General features: G+C 38.6%; 3 protein-coding genes across 4 annotated transcripts; all 3 read right to left on the bottom strand.

Annotated features, from left to right (window-relative positions):
- Nucleotides 1–491: 491 nt before the first annotated feature.
- Nucleotides 492–5,525, bottom strand: LOC116254186 (condensin-2 complex subunit H2). Its single transcript, XM_031629377.2, has 11 exons — nt 4,834–5,525; nt 4,652–4,751; nt 3,862–3,965; nt 3,628–3,773; nt 3,036–3,468; nt 2,760–2,920; nt 2,503–2,673; nt 2,336–2,428; nt 1,402–1,503; nt 1,163–1,321; nt 492–1,065 (listed from the first exon to the last, which is right to left on the bottom strand). The coding sequence occupies exons 1-11, from the start codon at nt 5,003–5,005 to the stop codon at nt 685–687; spliced, it is 2,022 nt and encodes a 673-aa protein (XP_031485237.1). The 5' UTR covers nt 5,006–5,525; the 3' UTR covers nt 492–684.
- A 2,917-nt stretch (nt 5,526–8,442) lies between these two features.
- On the bottom strand, nt 8,443–12,594 carry LOC116254191 (uncharacterized). The gene is made up of 6 exons (XM_031629382.2): nt 12,310–12,594; nt 10,067–10,145; nt 9,930–9,992; nt 8,995–9,039; nt 8,818–8,874; nt 8,443–8,724 (listed from the first exon to the last, which is right to left on the bottom strand). The coding sequence occupies exons 1-6, from the start codon at nt 12,504–12,506 to the stop codon at nt 8,632–8,634; spliced, it is 534 nt and encodes a 177-aa protein (XP_031485242.1). The 5' UTR covers nt 12,507–12,594; the 3' UTR covers nt 8,443–8,631.
- A 1,784-nt stretch (nt 12,595–14,378) lies between these two features.
- LOC116254184 (uncharacterized) lies at nt 14,379–23,446 on the bottom strand. 2 transcript variants are annotated; one of them, XM_031629373.2, is made up of 15 exons: nt 22,929–23,446; nt 22,552–22,728; nt 22,210–22,334; nt 21,990–22,125; nt 21,593–21,742; nt 21,447–21,500; nt 19,258–19,353; nt 19,121–19,180; nt 18,929–19,003; nt 18,796–18,849; nt 17,093–17,194; nt 16,284–17,012; nt 15,602–15,733; nt 15,407–15,514; nt 14,379–14,995 (listed from the first exon to the last, which is right to left on the bottom strand). In XM_031629373.2, exons 1-15 carry the CDS (start codon nt 23,373–23,375, stop codon nt 14,846–14,848), a joined length of 2,595 nt encoding a protein of 864 aa, XP_031485233.1. In that variant the 5' UTR covers nt 23,376–23,446; the 3' UTR covers nt 14,379–14,845. The 2 variants fall into 2 exon arrangements, with proteins under 2 accessions (XP_031485233.1, XP_031485234.1); XM_031629374.2 differs by having other exon boundaries at nt 22,962–23,445.
- Nucleotides 23,447–23,565: the final 119 nt, after the last annotated feature.

The raw sequence follows: 23,565 nt of genomic DNA, 5'->3' as shown, positions 1-23,565 counted from the left end.
ACAAGGAATGAAGGAATTAGGCCATTGCCAGAAAGAAAGAGACCGTCTGTGGCAAGGACAAGGACCAGGGAAACCAGAAAGCCTCAGAATGGCACATAGATGAAGAATGGCTATGCCACAACAGAACCACTTGGAGTCATCAGCAGTTGGCAAGGCAAAAGAAAGATTTGCTTGCTCCTTCTTACGCATCAAAAAGAGATTCATGTTCATTGATGTGCAAATTTCCTTCAAGTTCCACTACTTCACCGTATGACACGAAAATAGCTTTTACATGTTAAAGACAGTATTCAGCCCCACGGCATGTGACGTTTGACTACTCAATTCCTGTGAGAAAAAGTAAATATGCCATAGCATTTCAGGTGTGAGTTCTTGAATCAGAGTCGTCATATAAGGTAGGCTATGGTTCCAGTGGAAACTCGTTGCCCCTCAATTCACATGAATGCACCTACCGAACTTAAAGAATGTCAGAGAAAAGAACTGTTTGGTTACTCTTTTTCTGAATGTACATAAATACCAGTCCAACTCCCTTGGAAGTGCAGAACAGCATAAAGAATCAGAAGAGCTACCCTTACATATGTTACATAACAGAGAAAATAAGGATTAGGACAGCGTTGATCCTAAGTTACAGATACACATACTGCTCTCAAGTCTTCCGTTAGCTGATACAATGTACAAATTGTTGGATTACCTAGCGAATGCAATATTTTTCAGAAACTGGCTTCTGCGTCTTCTCTTGCTTTCTGGGGTACACTTGATGCTCCAACCTTTTCCAGCTTTACAGGACAACTTGCCACTGGAAGGAGACAATTTTGTTGGTGATGCTGACAGTGTTGTTGCTGTCCCATCCAACAAATGGTTCTCATCATCAAAATTCTTTGCTGGAGAACTGATTCTTTTCTTCTTTGTGTCAAGCTTTCGAACCACAGAAGGAGCCCTATAATTGAGCATTTCTTCATGCTTTCTGTTGTTTGAAAGCAGGCTTACATAGAAGGGATTTGCTGCTGTGAAACAGAGAGGCCCATTACTTGATTTTCCTTTATCTAGTGCAACATTACCATTGTTTACCTGAAAAAGAAAAATAAATTTATTAAGGCAAATCTTTTAGCACAAAATATAGAAAAAACTAGGTTCTGATGAGACAGTTAAGAGAAAAGAGCCTTACTAGCTGAAGAAGAGCTGAAAATGTCCGAGCAATTTCATATTTTGGTTGACCACCTACCAGTTCAGCAAAGGACCTGCTGCCACCAAAATCTTTTTCTGACGACAACTTGGCCATGAATTTTTCTCCATATTCATGGATATCAAAAGGAGGGTGCAACTCCTGCTTGTGGATAAAGAGATAAGGAAAGATATGGACATAAGGTCCAAGCAACATAAGGACACCAACCACTTAAGACATACCTGTTCTTCCAAGCTATGTTCTATCCTTTGCTTCCATGTTGAAACATGGGCAGCTAATTCAGTCTGTTTTTCAGCTTCAGCTATTCTGGCCAGAAGGGCGTCCTTGAAAAAAAGAGAAACAAATAGTCATTAGGTATCCTTATAACCAGTAGAAAACAAGCGTGAAGAATTACCACAAACATAAAGCTGACCAAAACAGAAAAAGGGACATTCCTACAAGTACAGATTATCAAATACCATGTCCGCCGGACTGGCAATGATGGACTAAAGTTGAGACTGCACTACATTCTAATCTTGGAAACAAACATGAAGAAAATTGCCACTAAAATAAAACTGACTAAATGAGGAAAAAAAGTTCCAAAAGGTCCTGTTATTCAGCTGACATGCCTGCTAATGATAGGTAAAATTAAGGGTACATTACATTCGAGAGTTTTGCTGTATCCGCTGCTAGTCATAGAAAGCAAGAAGAAGTAAAACAGAAGCCAATACATTCCCTTGAACTAGACCATCTGATAGAGCCAGAACATGCATAGTGATAATAGGAAGGCTTAACATGGTCACATACTACGATACTAACCCCTATCTTTACCAGACAAACAAGAAGTCAAAATTAAGAAATCACGTGCTAAACTGTTAAGGGTAAAAACCCATTTACTATAATTGTTCATTGTCATTCGATAAGATGTACAAGACTTTAACTCAAGACCACCCTCTAGCAAGGGGTATTCCAAAGGCTTCCAATTATACAAAAGCAAAATATTCTGAAACTAACCCTTATCCTTCTAAACAAGTACATATCCCTACGTAACAAGCATAATTTCGGAAATTACAAAATACATGCTAAAAGGGAAATCAATCACATAAGTGACCATCATGATACAAAAATAATAAATAACATAAATATTAGAAAAGCTGCCATAGGATTTCTTTTTACCAGATGAGAACGACATAAATCTTCAAGGCTTGTAGTAGCATTTAGGTCTTCATTTTCAGTGGAATGGTTGTTGCACATCCCCCCAATATCATCCTGTAACGTACATACAGAGAGGTTAGTGCTCATACAAAATTTCCATTTGACAAATAAGCACCAAATCAGCTCACCGCTCCAGAGAATGCAGCAGCTTCATTATCCATGTAACTGTCATGAAATAGTCCTGTGTCAGTCTCCTCGAAGTCATATTGTTCATTTACACAGTCATTATCTTCAATATCATTGTTGGGTTCAGGAAAAGCATCTGAAGCTTGAATACCAGAAACAAGGGATTCCCTAAGCTGATAAAAGCAAAAAAAAAAAAAATGTCAGTAAAGAATCGATGCATAATACTTCCATGAACGACAAAAAATAGATGAAAGTCGACCTTTTGAAAAGGAGCAGGAGATTGAGTTGCTCGTAGTCTTTCTACAGCATCCATTGCATCAGCAAACTCTGGGTTTGCCGTTCCATGCAATCTTGCACAAGAAAATTTTGCCAAAGCAATCTTCTGCTTAGAGCAGGATCTCAAACGACATACAAGGCTTGCTGCATAGTAATTGCAGGTGATTTTTAATCCTTATAGTTTCAACAGTGAGAGATGTCACAAGGGAAGTGCTCCTAGAGTGAAATCCAAAGCAAGGTCGATGGGGCATTGACAAACCTTTTTTGAATGGCTTAACTTTTAATGTGCCAGGTTCATGGGGATTTAGTGGCACCCATGGATCATCATCTAAATCTTCTAGTTCTGAGAAACCTCCCCCCATATCTTCTCCAGCATGTGCAGTGTCATCTGGAAAATCATGACAAAAGTTGGGTGCAGGGCCAATATCGTTGTCCTCTTCAAAATTGCAGCTGTCTCTTGCAACTCCATTCATTTCAAGATCTCGACCTTTTCCAAGCCCTGATTTCTGCGCAGACCCATGTCTTATTGGAGACTGCAAGAAACTTCTACGAGACTTGGACCTTGCTGAGCTGCCTTTCTGAGTTGACATTTGAAGGTTCGAACATACATTGGCCTTCAGAAAGTTATCGATAGCTTCCGAATCACAAGGGTCTAACAGAAGAAAATCTCGATGAAGACTACTTGTAGCTATCTGCGAGTAAAGTTTAACCACTTTAGCAATACATACAGAAGCTCCTCAGCACAAATACTGCTGGTGGATGATGGCACCAAATAGTACCTGGTTAAACAACGGATCCAAAAGGAGAAAACAAATAAAAAAAGCAATCCCCTGAAAACAAATTGAGCTTGCCTGATAAGAAGACAATTCTCCCATGTCACTCGTCGCATCTAAACATTCCCCTTCCAATACAAGCAAGCTGGCAGGTGGCTTCACTGGACGATTGAATGAAGGATTATCGCTACCTAAGTCATCATCCAGGTCGATATTCGCCTCAACTGCCAGGAACAAAGTGTCAATATTAGGGATAAACAAAATAAAATAAAATTGTAAGGCGGTATAATTTTCAACTTTTCACTTTCTCACCCGGCACATCATCTAAGCTCAAAAACTCCTCATTATCATCATCAACTACTGCATCAACATCAGTCCCATCTGGTTGAATTGAACTCTTTTCTTGAGCATCCTGTCTGTTCAACATGCCAAAAATAATCAACACAGTATTAAGCATGGATATCTCTAGAAAGGCGCAACCACAAACGTAAGGATGAAGTAAAAACATGCAAAAACTCCTATACACTTATTGACACATAAACAAGCAGAAAGCATCAGAATTTTTTCTTCCTTGGTTGAACGAATTCAGCAAAGCTCACCACATCATTATGCAGTTATCTTGGAGAAAGAAAGCCTCATCGGCTGTCACGAGCAAACTTCTACCCAAGAATATGGAAGGCCTATTTGAAACATTCTCCAGAAAAAAAAAAAAAAAAAAAGGCTGTTGCAATTGCGTATTGTAAGTGAACATAAGTAACCACAAATATCTCACTTAAGTAAAACCTTCAATGAATTTCACCTTATCAAACGAATGGAATAATTCATTGATGGAGAGATGATAAACAGTTAATCAACTTTATTATGCAATAAAAAAAGTAAGATTCACTAGCATGTGCTTATTAATTTATTATTGAAGCTCAAATCACGATTCAGACAAAAGCCAAAACTTTACCATAGGAAAGAACAATATTATGAATCTCAACTGATAGAACAAAGAAACATGGCCCAACTAATAATGACCCGAATGACAACGAGATGCATCGGTGGTGGGCACAAAATAAAAAGCACAAGAAAAAAAATCAAGACAAAGAGCAAACCTAACCTCTTTTGGGAAATGAACTCAAGCGCGTGCACGACCAGCGTGTACAAGTACTCGACCTTCCTGCTGTACACTTGGATTGATCCTTGCAGCAATAGTGCAGCTGCATAAAGAACCATCAATCCTTCAGACAATCCCCAAAACAAAGACAATCGCAAAGAAGAAGAGAAAGAAACAGAGCCGACCTTCCGCGAAGTTAACGACGGGGCAGCCATCGTCGCCCAACCCGCCGGAGGAGCAGATCTCCAGGAGGTACTCCTCGAGTTGCTTTGCGACATCTACAGCCCAATTGGACTCGAGGTCGCGGTTCGGTTGGAGAATGTGGAACCTCCCCTCGCTCTTCTCCCTCTCGCTCATTACTGCCGGGGGAAACTTTTTCCATACCAAGGCATGAATGCCCTAGGAAGGGAAGGGGTGGGGTGACGGAGCAAGCGAGCGAGATTTTGTGTGTGTGTGTGTGTGTGTGAGAGAGAGAGAGAGAAAGAGAACACCTCGAACGAAAGGAAGAAAGAAGACCGTTGAAACGCGGATAGATCAGCGAGAGACTGAATGGGAGAGAGAAAGAGAGACAGAGGGGAAGAGGAAGAAGCAATGAGCGGGAAAACGCCGAGAAAATTTTCAGAACTCGCGTTTTGAATCTCTCTCAGCGACGGGAACGGGTTGGACCTCGGTATTAGCATCACTGCTGGACCTGGATCCGACTAGGAGGAGCAGCTCCGGATCTTCACGGAAGAAACAATATTCGGTGACGCAAATAGCATTTGGTAGATTTAAATGGACATGTTTTTTTCGAATATAATACGATTAGCTTGAAACATATAAAAAAAATACAGTATACTTTTAAAAATTTTAAAAACTAAAACTAAATAAAATAAGTAAAAAACTAATAGCACAAACGTAAAAACTAAGTAGACATACGACAAATAAAAAATAATAAATGAGAAAAAAAACTGTTTGGCATTAAAAAACTGAAAAAAAGGTGAAAAAAACACGTAAAAATGCGTTAAAACACATTATTTTGTTTTTAATGTTTTTTTTTCAAAAAAACGTTTTTTTTTTAATTTTAAACAGCCCTTTAATTTATCACGTTTTTTTTTTAAATGAATTGAATCTAATTAAGAAAACATCAACCAAAGAGCGCATAGGCACATTGATGGGTCAGGTTCGAGTTGTTGGATTTGGACAAAGATCTGACCATCTGATGCTCAACTCAAGCCAAGATAGCTTTTAGTGTTTCTTGCTGGCAAGAGCTTCCTGGATTCTTGTGAGAGAAAACAATCAAGAAAAGAAAAAAACTGAGAGAGTGAACCAAGATAGAAAAAAAAAATCAATCTTAAAATGCGACTGGTTTGAATTCATTATCTAGAAAAAAAAAGCCCTAGATTTTAACGTTAAAATCGATATGAATATCGGCAGCAGTTTGATTTAATACACCATCGGTTTCAGAGGACAATTTGTTTATTTTTTATTAGTTTTTTATATTTGCGTTCTTTCCTTCGTTTTTTCTCTTTAGGCACTTTGATTTCCCGAGGAAAACGGTTGACAGAGGAAGAATGACTTCCCCCAATCTGGTGACGGACATGGCCCATACATGATCATGATGAGCAGCGATGAATCTTCACGGATAATTTTCCTTCAAATTTAGACACCATTAATTCCTTTTGTGAGACCTTTTGATTTTAAATCCTTTTCTTCTGTTGGGCTTAAAAATTCGAGCACCTGATTTTTCTGGTTCAGAAAATGATTCCAACTCTACTACGTTTAGTCAATCATATGAACTTTCTTGAATAATGTCGCGTTCAAAAACCAATTTCTGTCATGTCAGTCCGGGAGGATGTGAGTTTCAAGATTCTAAATCTTGAAAATCCCAAGCAAGAACCGAATATAAACAATCATGGAAAACATATGTAAGAAAAATTTCAATCCACTCGAAATCCGGAGGAGGAGTTGAATTGCAGAGAGCTTCGACTGTCTTTTCTGGAAACAGTGAAAAAGATGCAATCACAAGACCTTTTCCTGCTATCGAAATACTTGAACCAAAATATCCAGAGCTCAATTTTTTGTTTCTGTTTTCACAGTACTGACTGATGCCGGTTCCCGAAGAGCAAGACACAAATGAAAATAACATACGAAATTTCATGAAGTCGACAGACTTTCGAAAAGTCCATTAACACATGAAGTTAGTAGCGAACACGTTCATGAATTTTTGCAAATGATCGAACCGTGCTGTCGATTGAAAAAAACAATCTTCTTTCGTGCAAGAACGCGAGAAAGAGAGAGAGAGAGCAAAAAACCAGAGGACATAAATTGGGAAGAGTGAATGAGAAAAAATGTTCTTATTTTCTGTCAGCCTCCTTCATTGGAGTGCATCTCCTGTCTGCAAAGTGGGAGAAGACTCAAGCAGAGAGGTCGCTCCATTCGTTGCTGTTCGCACAGATAAAATCCTGAAAATCATGTAGGATCTTCAAGAAGAACTATGTGCGAATAAACAATTTAGCAATAAAAGGAAATCCACACAGAAAGGGAGATAATAAAGAAGAAAACGGGAAGACAGGAAAAAAGAACAGCATAGGAGTTTCTCGAATAAGATTTCACAGGCACAAAATCCACCTGTATAAAGAACGTCAGAAAAGAGAGAGAGAGAGGGAGAGATGCAAACCAGAGGGAGGTAAATTGAGTAGAGTTTACTCGGCAAGCAAAAAAATGTAGCTGCAAAGAAACTATTACAGAACATGAACATGGAGAAAGAGGCAAAAAAAAATCACCAGAGAAGTTTCTTGATTAAATCTTTAGAACCCATTTTAGGGTTTCAAGAGTAACACCGCTTCGACCCACGATGGCGTTGGGTTTATAGGGTTTCACAACAACGCTTCTAAACCCTAGAATGTGTAATTACCAAACTATCCCTACTTTTTTTCATCAACACCATACATTTTAGGTATTCCCCCAATGGATCATTTGGCTTGCTTCCAAAAGAAGCCAGAAAAGTGTAAGAACATTTTGCAATACATGTCGTTTACTTTTAACAGCTAGATTCGTTTTATTTCGTTGATTTTTGGCTTCAATTAGATTATTTAAACTTTACCTTTGGAAACTTAATAAATTATCATAACTAGGCATATGGTTCAAACTTGATATATACAGTATTTTGCGAAATTTAATCTACCGGTATACCTTACGTTTTCTACAAAAAATTAACCAAGTACGTAACCAAACAGATCTTCTATGAAATCACCTGAGTTGTACATACGACCGCTAATGGAAAACAGACTAAGATAATCCAAGTAAAAGGGAAAAGACAAAACCACCCAAACCCACCCAATTGCTTCCAACATGCTATACTTGGGAAAACAACCATCCAAGGCCAAAGCAACCATCTCCAAATTTGAGAAACAAAAAAGCAAAAGCACTTCAAATAGAAGGGAACCGTCAGAAAAATGAGTGTTTAAAGAAAACTCAAAATCGGCCAAGAAAAAATGAGTCTCCAACCTACTTATGACCCTTTTTGCTGCGTTGTTGCAAAAGAAGAAGAAAAAGAAAAGTCCTTTTTCCACAACCCGCCGCCGCCGCCAAAAAAAAAAAATCGACTAATCTAAACGCAAGGCGACCCAATAGCATGCACATTTGGTTCAACCAATTCTCTCGGGGTATGTAAACAGTTGACGAATTATTTAGCTAAGATTCAAAGGAAACTGAAAGAAATATCTACGGTACGGCTCATTCACATTGAACTACAATCCCCAAGAACAAGGCAAGAATGAACATTTGCGCCAGACAAAATAAAAATTTTGGAGTACAGAAAACAAAACTTCAAAATTACTACTCACATACACAAAATTTTACAATGATTCTAATACAAAAGCAAATACGCAAAAAATAGTAAGGATAGAAAATCTCTATCATCAACGATGTTGTCGATGACACGCTTTGATTTGTAATTCCAAGTGGACAAGCTTCTACATAGAAGCCACCATTTTCCCATTTTAGTCATAACTAGCATTCAGAAACTTGAGCAGTTCGTTCCGTTTATTCTCTGCTTCCTTGTCCTCTTTCGTTTTCTCCACCTTCAATAGAATCTGGAAAACATGTGGAACTAAATTCAGAACGTTGTTGAAACGAAGTTTAGCATCTTCCTCCGCAAAACATGGGAAATGGGAAATGGGAGATACCTTTTTACCAGAGACAGCACTCCGGCGGACACCATCATCCTTGTCACGCCCAAGGAACTGAATTAAGGCAGGTAAGAACACAAATTCAGCGGCATTTTTCAAAGTTATGAACAAGGCAAAGTTGTTTTAACTTTTTAAATGATCAAATGGAATCACAGCGACAAGTCTGCAAAGAACCTTTGAGAGTTGAACAGGACTGCTGCATCTCTCCTCCTGTGGTTTCTATATAATGCTCCCGTTGCCAGAAAGCCCACGTCAGAAACAACAGCCAGCCAGACAATTCAGCGCCAAGTTACCCGGTTGCAGACCCCAGCTCCAATGTCAAAGAGCAAACCAAAAGTAGGCAGCACAATATATAAGCACCGGTACAGCTCTTCCAATAATTCTAAGGGGCTTATCATTTACATGGCCATATACAAAGACCAGAGAACCACACCAATGGGCTAGGGCTATAAACCAAAATGCAAAACGTAATTTGGTCCACAAATCTTGGTTATAGTTTTAAAGACCATTGCAGTTTTGGATTTCAACAAGCATGCTTCAGCGGTTTAGCTAGATTACATGACAACAGAGATGCAGAATAACACTGGTTGAAGAGATTTTGATGCCATTTCAAAAACCCCTGGGACTAATCTTTCTATCAAAAAAAGACTGCAAAAGAACTTTTAAATGCATAGAAGCGACAGCGACCAATGACCAAATTTTTTAGCAAGGTTTGCCTTTGAACAATTTTTCTTTCCAATACTTTGATTTCTACGAAAATCTCAGAAGTTTTCAAAGTTAAAAAATATAAAGAACAAAAAAAAAGTTATTTGATAATAAGTTTTCTGATATCTTTCTGGCGAAAACATAAAAAACGAGTAGAAATGCTTTTCAAAACATCAAAGAAGCAGAAGAACTAATTACATGCTTAAAAATATGAAAGAAGGGATTTCAGAAAATCCGTGACAAATATTGGGAATATCTTGGGATAATATCGCATTTGCATTTTTTATAATATTTTGAAAATGATGGGATATTTTGCCAATATTATTAGCTAGCTATAGAATGGTGATAAGATTGGGATGGTTTTCAAAATATTGGATATATTAATGACTACGATAGAAGCTTACCTCTTTTGTCTTTTGCTTGGAATGCTTCTGCCGATGCTTCTTACTTCTCTCCTTGTCCTTCACCTACACAAAAGGAAGGATAAGAGATCCAATCTCCAAATCAAATATGATCTTCAGAAGAGGACATCAATCAGCACCTTCTTTGAACGGCTACTGGACTTGTGTTTCTTTGAGCGACCAGACACCTCATCTTCGCAGTCTGATGAGCCCCCAACACTGCCGTTATAATGGCCCGGTCAGGCGGTCAGCCAAAAATGTTCATATACATGTCCGTACCGATACTTACAAGTTTCAAGTGAACACAATTATTGAACAAGGCCAAGAACCAAAGACTTGAATGCATTGGATTACCCTGCATCTATCCAAGGGTTGGATATGACATGAGATTTACCTTAATCCACAATTCCACCAAACTGCAGATTTTAGAACAGTGGATTGAAGATCCATCTTTTATGCCAAATTCATGGACTGCTAGTCAGGAGGTAGGTAGTTTGACTATAGATCGATGAACTAAAGATGCACCAAACACAAACTTCCATTGTAGTCTACGAAACTTTCAGAAAAGGAATCTAAGATGCAGATTGAAATAAATGGACCTGAGATCCTGGGACTCGATATCAGATCTCAAATCACCTCGGATATTTAATCTAACAATCATGGCATGGCAGAGAGACAAAATAAATGTTTCAAGAGGAAAAAAATTCAAAACGATAAAAAATGTCACTATCATTTATGAAACTATATTCAATACAGTTGGAACACTGCAAAACCATAAGACAATATAAGTTTGATTAGAATCTTAAATCTGACAATTCAGATTGGATATAAAACAATGGCAATCAATTCAAGATACATTTGGTGGAAGCAGTCCCCCTCGAGCACCATGCCACTTTTAGACGCATGGGTAAGGTGTTAGTTTTCTGCCACTAATGCTGAGCTGTGCAATGAGCCACAAGCTGTGCACTTGGAGGACACACACCAGCAAAAATCTTACTTCTATAAGTGATGCCCCTAATTTTACTTATATCAGAACATGCACTGAGTTATGTAACGGTCACAAGCTTTGGATTACTAAAATTTTAGCTTTGGCTCAGCTAGATTTATCTGTACTTCAGTTCAGCTATAATCATCAACATTCTTAGCAAGTTCCCAAAAACAAAAATTGCATAGTAACCACAGAGTCTACATAACCAATTAAGTTTATTGAACGAAAGAAAAAACTTTAAATTCCCACAGACAGACAAGTTATCTCTGCTTCCCATAGTACATCGCCTCTATTCTAACTATTTCAAATTTCAAAAACAGCTACAAAGATGTTTCAAATTTCATTGCTACAAATGAAATTTGCAAGAGAATATACATAAATATCTACTATCTTCAACTAATGATTGTAAAGTATTTCAAAATTTAACGTAGCTTTAGCCCAAAATGTAGAACACAGATATACATATGTGTGCGTGTGTGTGTGTGCATTGAAACAGAACCATCCACAAAAAATTAGTAACAGCAATTTTAAAAATGAAGAAGGGAAACCTATATTCTCCCTTTCCAAATTTTTATGTTTACTCAGAACAAAAGAACGATTCATCTTGAGGCCATATCCACAACACTTATCCTGGAAAGGGAAGGCACGTCTTAAGGGCACTACTGAAGTGTACCGAGCGACTTACAACAACAGTCACCTCATAAAAGTAAATAAAATGCATTCTCTAACTCTATATATTTTGCATTCCATTCCTTTTTACGTAATTTGCTAACTACACCAGGCCTAGCAGGTGTTGGGCGTCCACAACTTTTAATTGTACTCCCGGTTAAACCGTCACATAACAAATTCAAGCATCCAAGCTTTCCCCATTCATAGTTTTTAATTGTCGTCTCAATTAATCCATCACAAAGCGGGCAAAAGAAATTCCCCTATACGTGTCAAACAACGAAAAACGAGTACTGCTCTCCAATCAATTACATAAAAAACAAAAACTTTCATATTTCTGTAGACTGTAGACTCCTCCCTCATTCACCCAAATATGATTGCGAAGATTTAACGCTTCCAAATCAGTTCGCCATATCCTGAATGCAGGAAAACCCCCACGTCCGTCGCGCATATATCTCTCAGCATATGCCTCAAAAAGGACTAACTAGTACCCCTTTTATTATATTCGATTCCCCCATGGATCAACCACTTAAAGAAAAGGCAAAACACAAACGAATTAAAGCCAAAACAAATTCCCTTTCCCTTTTCACGGGAAAGTTCACAGAAAACACAAACATGTCGAACGAAGACGAAAAATAGATGAACGTCACAGGATGAAAAGAGTTCATGAATGACACGCATAGAAACAAATGAAATTGAATTAAAAATCGGAGGAAGGAAGAAAAAAACCTGTAGTCCGACTCAGAAGAGGAGTCAGAAGAATACGAAAAAGAGGAGGACGACGGGGAATCGTGTCTGCGCCTCCGCTTGGTACGATGCTTGTGCTTCCTCCGCATCTTGGAGGAGCCCTTGTCTCTGCTGTTGCGGCGGCGCTTCCGATCCGGAGATGAGGACGAAGACGCCGGAGACGAAGACGAGACCGCCATTTCTGCCACCGAGAGAGGGAGAGAGAGAGAGAGGAGGAGGGCGATCCCAACACCGCGATTGGGGCAATCGCTAAATCGGTGCGGAAGGGCTTCCTTGAAATTACATTAAAGGGATTGACCCTGTGAAGTTGTTTCATTTTGAAGGCGATATTTTCGGATGCCATAAAAACGACAGATTTTGTTAAAATAATATTTAAAGTTCTCTTGGTAAAAGAAAAAACTTGCTTAGGCAGCCCCAAGATGGCCATTTTTTTTAGCACTAAGTTGGCCACTATAACACCCGAATGAAAAAAACATATTGATTTTTTTCTTTCACCTTCTTCTTCTACTTCTACTTTCTTTAAATTCCTTTTATATTTTTGTTGTTTATTTTTTCTAACAATTAACTGAAGTAACTTATGAGGTTCCATATGTCATATTGCACAAAATTTGTGGTTGCTTACTCCAAACATCATGAGGATGTTTGATGCCATGAATACTAAAACAGTGTCTTATGATATCATGAGAGTGTTTGATACCATGAATACTAACACAGTGTCTTATGAATCTGTTTCAAAGATTGAAGACATATTCATGAGACATTGCATTCTAGTGTTACATGAAAATATTGTGTTGGTGTTCTTGTTACCAAATGCTCTCTTAAAAGCATGCTTAGCTAATACAAGATCATGCTTCCATCTTAATTCAATTGAACGCTAAAGCTCCAATTAACTTAATTGAACATTATGGATAATAGGCATTTTACATTGTAAGTGTTATTTACGATGATCATGGTAACATCTCCCATAATCCTTGAAATTTTGAGGGGCACTTTTCACATGCTTTGATTAAAAGAACCTGTTAATTGTTTAACTAACATGTGGCCTAATGTTCTACCGTGTGAGGAAAAAGACATTTTCATCTTTTTCCTTTGAAAAAGAAGTTGTCTTTTCGGTTTTCACTGTTGCCCTCGTAGAGGAGGGGTGGTGGGGAGTCCTCTTCTTACCATCAACGGTAATTTGACCATTTCTAGCTCTAGTACACTGTCTCGCTCGGTACAGGTAACCTGCTCCTCACCAAGTGCGGCATGCTGAGCTTCACGAGCAAAGTTTTAAGCTATCTCCAGTGCTGATGGAGTAAACATGATCTTCTTCTCAAAGAACAGACCTATTAACAGGTCCGTTTTCTGAAGAGTTCTTCATAGTAAAAGGAAAAGACAGTTTTCAATAGAAAGTTGATCTTCAAACCTCTCAAAAATAGTTGCAATCAAACTGAAACTCCTGTACCGAGTCAATTACCATGAAAATCGATCTTGAAGCCTTTTGAACACAGTTGCATTAGAACGTGAACCATGTACTGAGCCGGCATGGATACTGCAACCCCTTTATGGGTATCATGTCCCCAAATAGTGGTTCAGACAAAAAGTGTGGTTTGCCTGCCAACGGTTGAACATCGAAAAGTTTCAGGCAAGAAATGGCCGACAAATAGTCGGAAATCAAAAATATTACCCAACTCCACAACTGGGGCACAGATATGCTCATTTCAAGATTCAAAGACAACTTGGCTACACGCAGGAAGAGACGAAAATTAGAAGCAAGTGGTTAGCACAACTATGGAGGGCACTAGCAAATGGGCCATGACCATTCTGGTTGCTTGTGAGGCTGAGCCTCGCTAAGCCCGTCTGATGAAGGTTCTTGGCGATCAAGGGGTCTTCACCTCAGAGTTTCACACTGTTAAGGAGGTGACCATAAGTGCAGCGGGTTAATTCACGGAAGGCAAGTCTCCTGCCCAAGTGTGTTACTTTGCTATCTTAAGAAAAAAACAAGTTCTTGCAGCAGGTTAATCCAGTGTGGGCAAGTCTCCTGCCCAAGAGTGGTCACTCCTCTATCTTAAGAGAAAAAACGAGTATGTTTGAAACTTGAAACCTGTAATGTAAACAAAAATTTATGGAAGTTAAGCTGAAAGAATTACATCAAATCTGAAGCTTAATTTGCTATTTTAAATACAAAAGCCTCATCAGAGGTGCTCAGCATTTAGGTGGGGACAGCTATATCCTAATTCCAAGAATAGCTGCTTGGCTGGGGGAAGAAGCTCATCTATTTAGGGACATAACAATATCAATCGAGAATAACCCCCCCAAAAAACTCAAATATCTATAGCTGGTGACGACAAAACTATAGGCAAAATTGCTGGGGTGCTTACCCTCAAATACCTACCAGAAACTGTTTTGTGACAAACATGAAGGCTGGGATTTTGGATGTAGCAATTTCATTTTCCCGAATCACAGGAAAATATGGACGGGTTTGTCAAACCAAAAGGTAAAATGCTGGGGTCTCAAACAAAAGGCTGATGCCCAAATGTCACTTCCAAGCTTTCCTCCCTCTAAACTGCTTGCCGGAATGTTTCTGCCGATTCTTTTTCTCCTGCCTGGAACGTGCAGCCTTGGCTCTCCTTGCTGCTAGAGGCATTGCCTTCTTATGCTCTTTCTGCCTGTTGCTCAATCCTCCAGTCTGCAAAGAATGAGGGTGAAAATGAATACGTAGTGAAGAGATGCAATCATAGAAAGCTGCACTCGACCCCCATAAATGCATCAGTTTAGGCTTCAATATAGATTTATTAAGCTTCTGCTACCAGCCTCGAACCCAAAACCTCAAAATAAGTTATTACGAACAGTTGCTAGACCAGATCCAAAATATGGATTACAAAACATCCAAGAGCATGCTTTAAAAGACCAACTAAATTGGTTTCCCAACTACAGTAAATGATTTTGACCAGGAGAAAGGAGAATTGGCCAAAAATCTTTAGAATCGTTACATGGACCATGAAGTTGATCCTTCCTATTTCCCAACAGACATGGATTGCATATCCATCCAGCAGGAATAATGTAATGATCATATTAAATTCAAGAAAGCACATCGAACCTTTTTCTGCTTCACAGCAGTTCGTGCTAGGTATTTCCCTCTCTCCTCTCTCCCTGCTTTCACGATTGCCAACCTCTCCTCTTTAGTCAGTTTCCTTTTAATGTTTGCCTGTAAGGAAAATTATATCCATCAGTCAAGGCTATTGCAAAGTAGTGAAAATACCTGAAATGTCATTGAAATAAGCAAATATATTACCTCAAGTTTAGTAGGATCAACACGTGTTTTATGAAGGGTTTCAGCATCAGGAATCTTTGGTACTACATTTGAGTCCGATTGGCCTCTCGACAAGCCATGTGATGCCAATGCTAACTTTGCTTCCTTCTTTGCCTGCGTTAGACCATTGCAGTTAAGAAACCAAAGTAGACACTCTGGACACAAACATGCCGTTTTGGGAATTACTTAACTTTATTAAGACTTTCTAAAGACAATTTTCAAACGACCAGCAATAAATCAAAGTCTTAACCATAAATACTAAAGTAAGCTTCACAACACTAGGATAGAAGCATATGAGGTCGATAAAAAAAAAAGAAAGGCACCACAGGCCAAAAGTTGAGTAGGTAAGGGCATTCGAAGTGCTTAATCACCCTGTGAACATACTCAAACCATAAAAGAGCATGAAAATGCAAAGCTAGGTCCTACATTTCAAGAATAGTAATTTCTTCATCTGAGCAAAATAAAAAAAAGCAGCAGAATGTTTTCTATGATTACTATAAGCAACAGAATATGCTTTGAAGGGAATGATGGAGCAAAAGAAGTAATAAACCACCATAGCAAGAGTAATTGTATGTTTGTAGCTACTGTTGCCACAAGCTTTGAACATTGCCACTGTCATGCTTTTTCCATCTGAAAGTAAACGAAGTCAACATGAGAAACATACTTTTAACTTCTTTATTAGCTGGAATTCTTCATTGGATAGAATGCCATCAGAATTCACTGGTGTGACATCTTCCATCTTCGTGGACACCAACCTCCTCAAAGCCCCAAGACTTGAATCAGTACTGATTGGAATATCTGGCTCAGGTCGCTTCCGCTTATGCAGTCTACATTCACCATCACCAATGGGTTCACTATGACTGCCATTTTCTTCACCTACTTCATCTCCCATAGCAGAATCGAAATAATCATGACCATCACTGTTATCATCTTCATTTTCACTCCCATCATCCTCATCCACATCCTTCTCATCCACATCCTCCTCATCCACCTCATCCTCCTCATCCACCTCATCCTCATCCACCTCCTCATCCTCATCCACATCTTCTTCTTCACTCCCATTGACCTCCTCATCCTCATCCTCCTCCTCGTCATCTTCTTCTTCTGCTTCTTCACTCCCATGAATAGCTACATCTTCCTCACGCTCAACACAACCAGCATTACTGTCACTATCATCATCACCACCAGACTCTTCACCTCTTCCACTGTCACTAATAAAGCCGTCTTCATCAACATCACTGCCATCACTAGGTTTTGATCTCTGCTGATATTCTAACAATAGATCAGCACCAGGCACATCACTAGATACTTTGACTTCCCCAAATGCCTTTGGCCTAGCTTTGGGATCAGAAGATCGCCCGCGATCTTTCTTGGAAAGCAATGCAGGGCATAACTGGAAAAAGGGCATATTGTAAGTAAATCCATGAAGAAAGAAAATGAGGCAGAAAAAGGTATTACGAGCAATTATATAACCTGTCTAAATAAGGACATTAATGAACGAGCAGCTGAGGAAACAGCTTTTTCACGAGAACTCCTGTAGAGGACAAGGTCTTGGAGCAATTCTTCAGTCATCAGCTGGTGCATATAGAGAATACAATATTATATTTGGTCAGGATGCAAAACAGTCCTCTTACACAATAATTTCAACAATCAGAGCCAATATTGTCCTGCTTTGTTTCAGCAGTAAAGTTTCAATAATAAAGATAACCACTCATGAACCCAGTCACCATAGGGAAAAAAAGCAAAAGGACAAGACAGGCTCCCCACCACATGAGGAGGCCTATTAGCTTCAAATAAGTTACAAAACAATTAATTCTTTTGTTTATTTTGAAAATAATCTCCTGCCGATTGTCCCAGATATTTTATTTCAGTTAGAGGCCATTCTTGGTACAATTTAACTTGCAAAATCAGAAACACAGTTATTGTCACAATGTGTGTTTTGTGCATTCAGAAAGTTTATGTATGTGTGTGTATATATATATATATATATATATATATATATATATATATATATATATATATATATATATATATATAAACATGAAAAATTTAAAGAAGACAACCAATGAGAATGGCACATGCAACACAGTAATCAACATCAAGGAATTGGGACATACTAGTAATTTCAGACCAACTATTAACAGCTTCCTTGTAGCCATAAACATTGGTTAGGAATTTAGAATCTGCCAATGGATGATAACTGGAGAGAGCAAAATGCCCAAAACTTTAATCAGCAGATAATAGATATATGGTTATCAGTTCTGCTTCAACATACACAAAAACTGTGAAGCATTTAACTTCAACATATGGGCAATCTCCAGTGAAGCCCTCTCTCATTCAAGCTTCTTTATGTGAAATATGCCTTAAACCAGACAAAAGTTGTTAATAAACTATGGAGGTCTTAAACGAGTCATATTGACAACTTTTTCTCATTTCTTTTCCCGTTCCATACCCATGATCTTCACAGAGTAAAGTCAGAGTTACATTTCCCTGATAAAGGATGAATTTCATTTACAAAATCTAGATTGTTGGGATTCATTTTTCGAATGGAAAACCACTCGTTCACTGCAATTTGCATAACTGTTCAATGCAAGGAAAGCTTGTGGTGCATTTTGTGCACGCCAAACAGAGGCAGCAGAATATCTGACTTCACATATTATGATACTTTAGGGTTTTTATCACACACAAATTCTGGAAGACAACAGTGGTTCATTGGAGTGACTAGTACTACTACAGTTGCTTCTGTAAACACATCAACCTTCACTGCAAAATCCTTTCAACTTCTTTAAGATTTACTGATATTCTTCATAGCAACAGAGAATACATGACATGGCAGTAGCAAATGAGAAATTGTTAGTAAACAATCTAAAATTCATAAAAAGACAGCAGACAACACCAAACATATTTTCTCTGAAATAGAAAACAGAAGATTTCTTCACCTACTTGATCAATAAATAAATGGACAACCATGGTCAATCAAGAGAAATATAAATGTGTTATAAGGAAGTAACTATGGCCCAATATAATGATTGATATCCTTGTACACTATGTTGCTTCAAGCAAGCATATCTAGTATGACCTCCATCAAAAGCTTATCACAAATAATCTTGCTATTAACAAGTACAGACAGAAAAGAAGCAGCAACATGCACAAAAATTGCTGAAAGTATTAGATACCAGAGGAATGCGTAAACAGATTTCCCTCACAACATTCAGCCCAACAGCAATAGCCTGACATGACAAATGTGCAAAGGGTCAAGCAGCTTTCTACAAAAAAAGAAAATGGCAACAGAAAAAAGACCCACCATACCTCGGGTCGAGAACGGTCATGGATGAATTGATTTACTATCTGCCTGAAGAGTGACTCAACTGCATCAGGAGGCACCTAAAAAACATCAACACATACCATAGATATCAGGCCATAGATTTCAAGCAATTCTCTTGAGGTGGCAAGCCAGAATGAGAAGGAAAAGAAACAGGAGAACAGGAAAAAAAATGGTACCATATGATGGCATGCCTGAACTGCAGAAGCAAGAAGACTTGTGACATCTTTCTGATGAGGCTGCAGAAAGGAAGATGGATAAGAATCCAAGAAGAAAGTGCTTTCATGTTCTCTCAAACTTGAGTTTCCATGCATACCTGAGCATATTTTTGAATATAAGGATAGAAATTCAATAGAACTAGGCAATGAAGTCCAATTGTTCGTGCAATCACTTTTAGCATCATCATCCTAACCTGAAATGTCAGACAATATTCAGAATCGACTAAAAGAAAAAAAAGAAAAAATCAATAAGTAATTTAAGGAGGCATTTCAGAGCTAGAGAACTGTTTATACACATTGGCAAATTTCAATAATCTATTGCTACAGAGACCTAAACATTTCCCTCAACAATTTTGCTGTTGCTCTTACATCTGTTGTGCTGTTAGTTTTTTCAAAATAATTTAATCATTGCCCCTACAGAAGAAATTAGTAATTACCATTAAAATGCCCTTACATAGCAGCACTCATTCATAGAATAAAAATCCTGCCTATGTAGTACTTTGACGTTCCCAGTTTTAACCCATTTTTACGCCTAGATAACATATTCATTATGTAGTTTCACCTGAATATCACAGGTCTCATCCTTAATCATCCATTACATGTTATACATACCAAAGTGCCATTAGTTCAAGGCAAAACATTGTAATGGTATACAGCCATCAACCTAAAATTGAAAGGACTACAACTGGATAATGCATTAAAATAAATAAGATTTCTACTACAACGTATTCAAAATCAGAAAAGGTTCACCAACTACTTTCAAACATTAAGATTTTCAATAATCATAATAGAAAAAAAAAACATAGCAGTAATATTTGTCATGATACTACAAATCAAGTATGAAGGACAATATTTAAAATTTACAGACTAACAGCTTATGTTGTTGGCTTGAATACACACAATATCATTTTTCCCCCAAGATCATTTAAGTAATGTACTCATCTCTTTCTCTGCACCAATAATTAGTGCCCAAGGCAGAATCGACTGGATACAAACTACTATGACCAAATACTCTAATCAACATATTATATTTAAAGTACTAGCAACCAGAACATCAAATTTAACGTTTTTGTATGGATAAAAATAAAATAGTGGGTCCGGTAGCATTTTTACCAAGAATAGAGTTAAAAACTATGTGACACGGGAGACGTACTCCGCTCTGGTACGCTGGTACGCGGAACAAGGTATGGCGAGAGTGTTGGGTACAGGTTGGATCGGGTTAGGGTAAGACCGATCCAAACTATAAAAAAACCGTTGTTTTTATGTTACCAAAGGTCAACCTCTTCAGCTCAACCCCGACCGGCATTGTTCCACAGTAGACCGATGACGTCCAGCGACTGATGGCCACGTCCAGCGGTGCACGGCCGAAACTGGCAGCAGCCAGGTAAGAGTTTTTTTTTTTTTTTTTCCACTATTACAACTTAGGGTTCTGTTTTCTTGATTTGGGGTTTTCATTTTTTTGATTTGAGGATGTTGTGTGTGAAGATTGAATGTAAATCTATAGATTTATATGCGTTTTCATGTCGTGTTTGATTTATGTGTTTATCCGTTGCTGCCACTTTTGTTTGGTTGCATTTTATTTCTGTCGGCTATTCCAGCTGCTAGTTTTGTTTGGATGCTGCCACTTTTGATTCAAAGTTTGATGAATCTATCATATATTTCTTTCCATTCTCTTCATCAACCAAAAAAAAAGTGATGTTGCCGATCAGCCAAGCTTATGCGCAAGTCTAAATGAAGAGTGATCGCCTGATCACGATCAATTTTCTCACTTTTTTGTAACAACTGATTGCTTATTGTTTTATTCTTTGAACTTTCTGTTCATTATATATTTTTGTTTTACATCTTTTTATTGTTTAGTTTGTAGATTTTTTATGGGATTACACTTATGAGTTATGAACTATTAATGTTTTTTTTTTCATTTTATCATTTTTGAGAACTTAAAATTTTGCCGTAATTGTGTACCCACAATTTTCAAAATCACTGTACCCGAAGCTGTATCGTCGTACCCGTACCCGTACCCGTACCGTACCCCCACCATGTGACATAGGTTAAAACCAAATAGAAATTAGCAAGCCCTATGTGTGTTTTAGCATATAAGAAACAATGACTGGACATAGATTGACAATATCCTATACTAGATAAAAAAATAAGGCAATAATCACTAGAAAGATGATGTCAACTGCGAAAAAAAAGAACCAACTTTCAGCGGCATATTTTTAGCATCACAAGCTAAAAAAGGGAAGATGTAAAACTGAGTGTTAAAAAAGAGAAAGTTGAAAATGCATGCCTCAAATAGTTCATTGCATGTTTGAAGGTGAGAAAACAGCTTCTCTGCGAAGCCCTGCAGGTCATTAGAGATGTCAAGCTAAACTCTAAACCTGTAATCCAGTGAGAAGTAGCAAACAACAATAACAAGCAAATAAATTTTCAAACCTGAGCATCCCTTAATCGAGAAAGAGGGGAATAGCTGTTTGGTCCCATATTTTCAGATGAAACTCTCTGCTGTCTCTTTAAACTGCGCATTACACGCTCCAACTTTGCCTTTTTTTTCTTCTTGCTAGCAGTTGTACCTTTATGATGGGCCTAAGTCACATGAAATGAAGCACATCAGAGACCATAAGCTATAAAACATCATAGATATGGTATCGAATTATCAATTCTAAGATGAATTTTTTTGCAATAGTCCATCACCGATTCATATATTCTAGCATAAGGAAGATAATAGATGAGAAGTGAACAGAAGCAACAGCAGAACGTCCATAAAAGTGGGAGCTTCAAAAGTCCCAAAAAGAACCTGAAATGGAAGAAAATGAAGCTCTAAAAGAGTTACCTTATAGACATCCTCCTTATTGAGAATAACTACAGGTTTCTGCTCAGTTCCTTCATCTTCACTATCAGAGTTCTCACTCTCATTGTCCCCCACCCGTTCATAACCAAGAAGGAAGGAAAGAGCATCTTTCATAACCCTGTATTTGTTAAAATGTCATACATCAGACAATCTGAACTGCATTTTAAAAGCAATTTTTTTAAGCCGTTGTTGAATTTGAAACCTGGAAGAATGATGGAAACAAGCTTCACAAATTGCATTTGCAGTCTTGTCATCAAACCACACCCTCCGACGATGGAGATCACAAAGTACACGAAGGGATCTCCTTGCTCTAGCCTCATCATCTTCCTACAATGCGAAACCTCTTTAGACATGATTTACACCCACAAATAAATGCCAGAAGGCACATAAAATTCAAGGTATCCATATTGAAGTATAAGCACAGACAATGTTGACTAAGTACAGTAGGATCAATTTTGAGTACGAGTTGGACGATGGAAACAATCTCAGATTCAATGTTCGGTCATGGTAAAAAAGAAGTAGGCCACAGAACAAGCATACCCACCTTGAGCATATTAATAAGGATATCTTGAGGATTGAGTTTGCCATCCTTCTTATTCTTCTTCTGATTCATCCTTCTGATGCTATGCACAACATGGGAGAAGGAAAGCTTTCGCAAAATGCCGTGCTGAAGTGTTTGAAGGTCCATAAAGATCGACACTGTTTCTGCAATATCAACCATCTGACCCACGAAAAGGAATAGTTACAGATAGGAATTCACGAACCACCAACCCGAATTTTTTCATCTTTAACATGAATATCCAGGGCGTTCACCCTTAAATTCGATTAACTTCGACTACTACTGAGTTTAATCTTTCGGCGAATTGAGAAATTTGCAAGCAGAACATAGGAACAAAATCTGATCAACACAAAACGAAGTACCGGAAAAAAGAGAAGGAGAAACGAATAATTCACCCCACGGTTGCCGAGAAGCATTAGTGCTTTGGCTATCTGAAGCCGAAGATCGCCTGGGAGAGAGGCCGCGTTGATCCGGAGAAGCTCGACGAGTTCACCGGGGAAGCCGTCCAGGCGGCCCGGGTAGAAGGGCATGACGTGCGCAAGAAACATACAGAGGTCGCCGAGCTCCTTAGCGACGGCGGGCTCGCAACCGCCGGACAAGCGAGAGAGACCAGCGGTCTGCCGGAAGAGGTCGAGGGAGGAGTGGAAGCGGCTGTAGACGCGGCCGAGCTCCTCCTCGTAGCCCTCCGGGTCGCGCTTCATCTCCGACTGAAGCGTCACGAGGCTGAGCTTTTCCGCGCTCCGGCCTGACGCCGTTAAAGATTCCGGCATCATCCCGCCGGGAAAAGCCGCCGCCTCCACCCTCACCATATCTGGCCGCTGGGGAAGTGGCGGGAGAGAGGAGAAAAAAGAAGGGAACAACACAAGGGCTTCTTCCGCAAACCAAAACGTTCAACCGGATCTTCAGTCACAAGAAATTCCGAACCGACTGAGAACAAAAATATTGTTCACATAGCGTACCGTTCAACGCACAAGTCTTCCCTCATTTATCGCCACGTCA

Source organism: Nymphaea colorata, chromosome 5, assembly GCF_008831285.2.
Source record: "Nymphaea colorata isolate Beijing-Zhang1983 chromosome 5, ASM883128v2, whole genome shotgun sequence".
Taxonomy (NCBI): Eukaryota; Viridiplantae; Streptophyta; class Magnoliopsida; order Nymphaeales; family Nymphaeaceae; genus Nymphaea; species Nymphaea colorata.
Note: the sequence above shows the minus strand (reverse complement) of the source record. Positions and strands in the feature narration are given on the sequence as shown.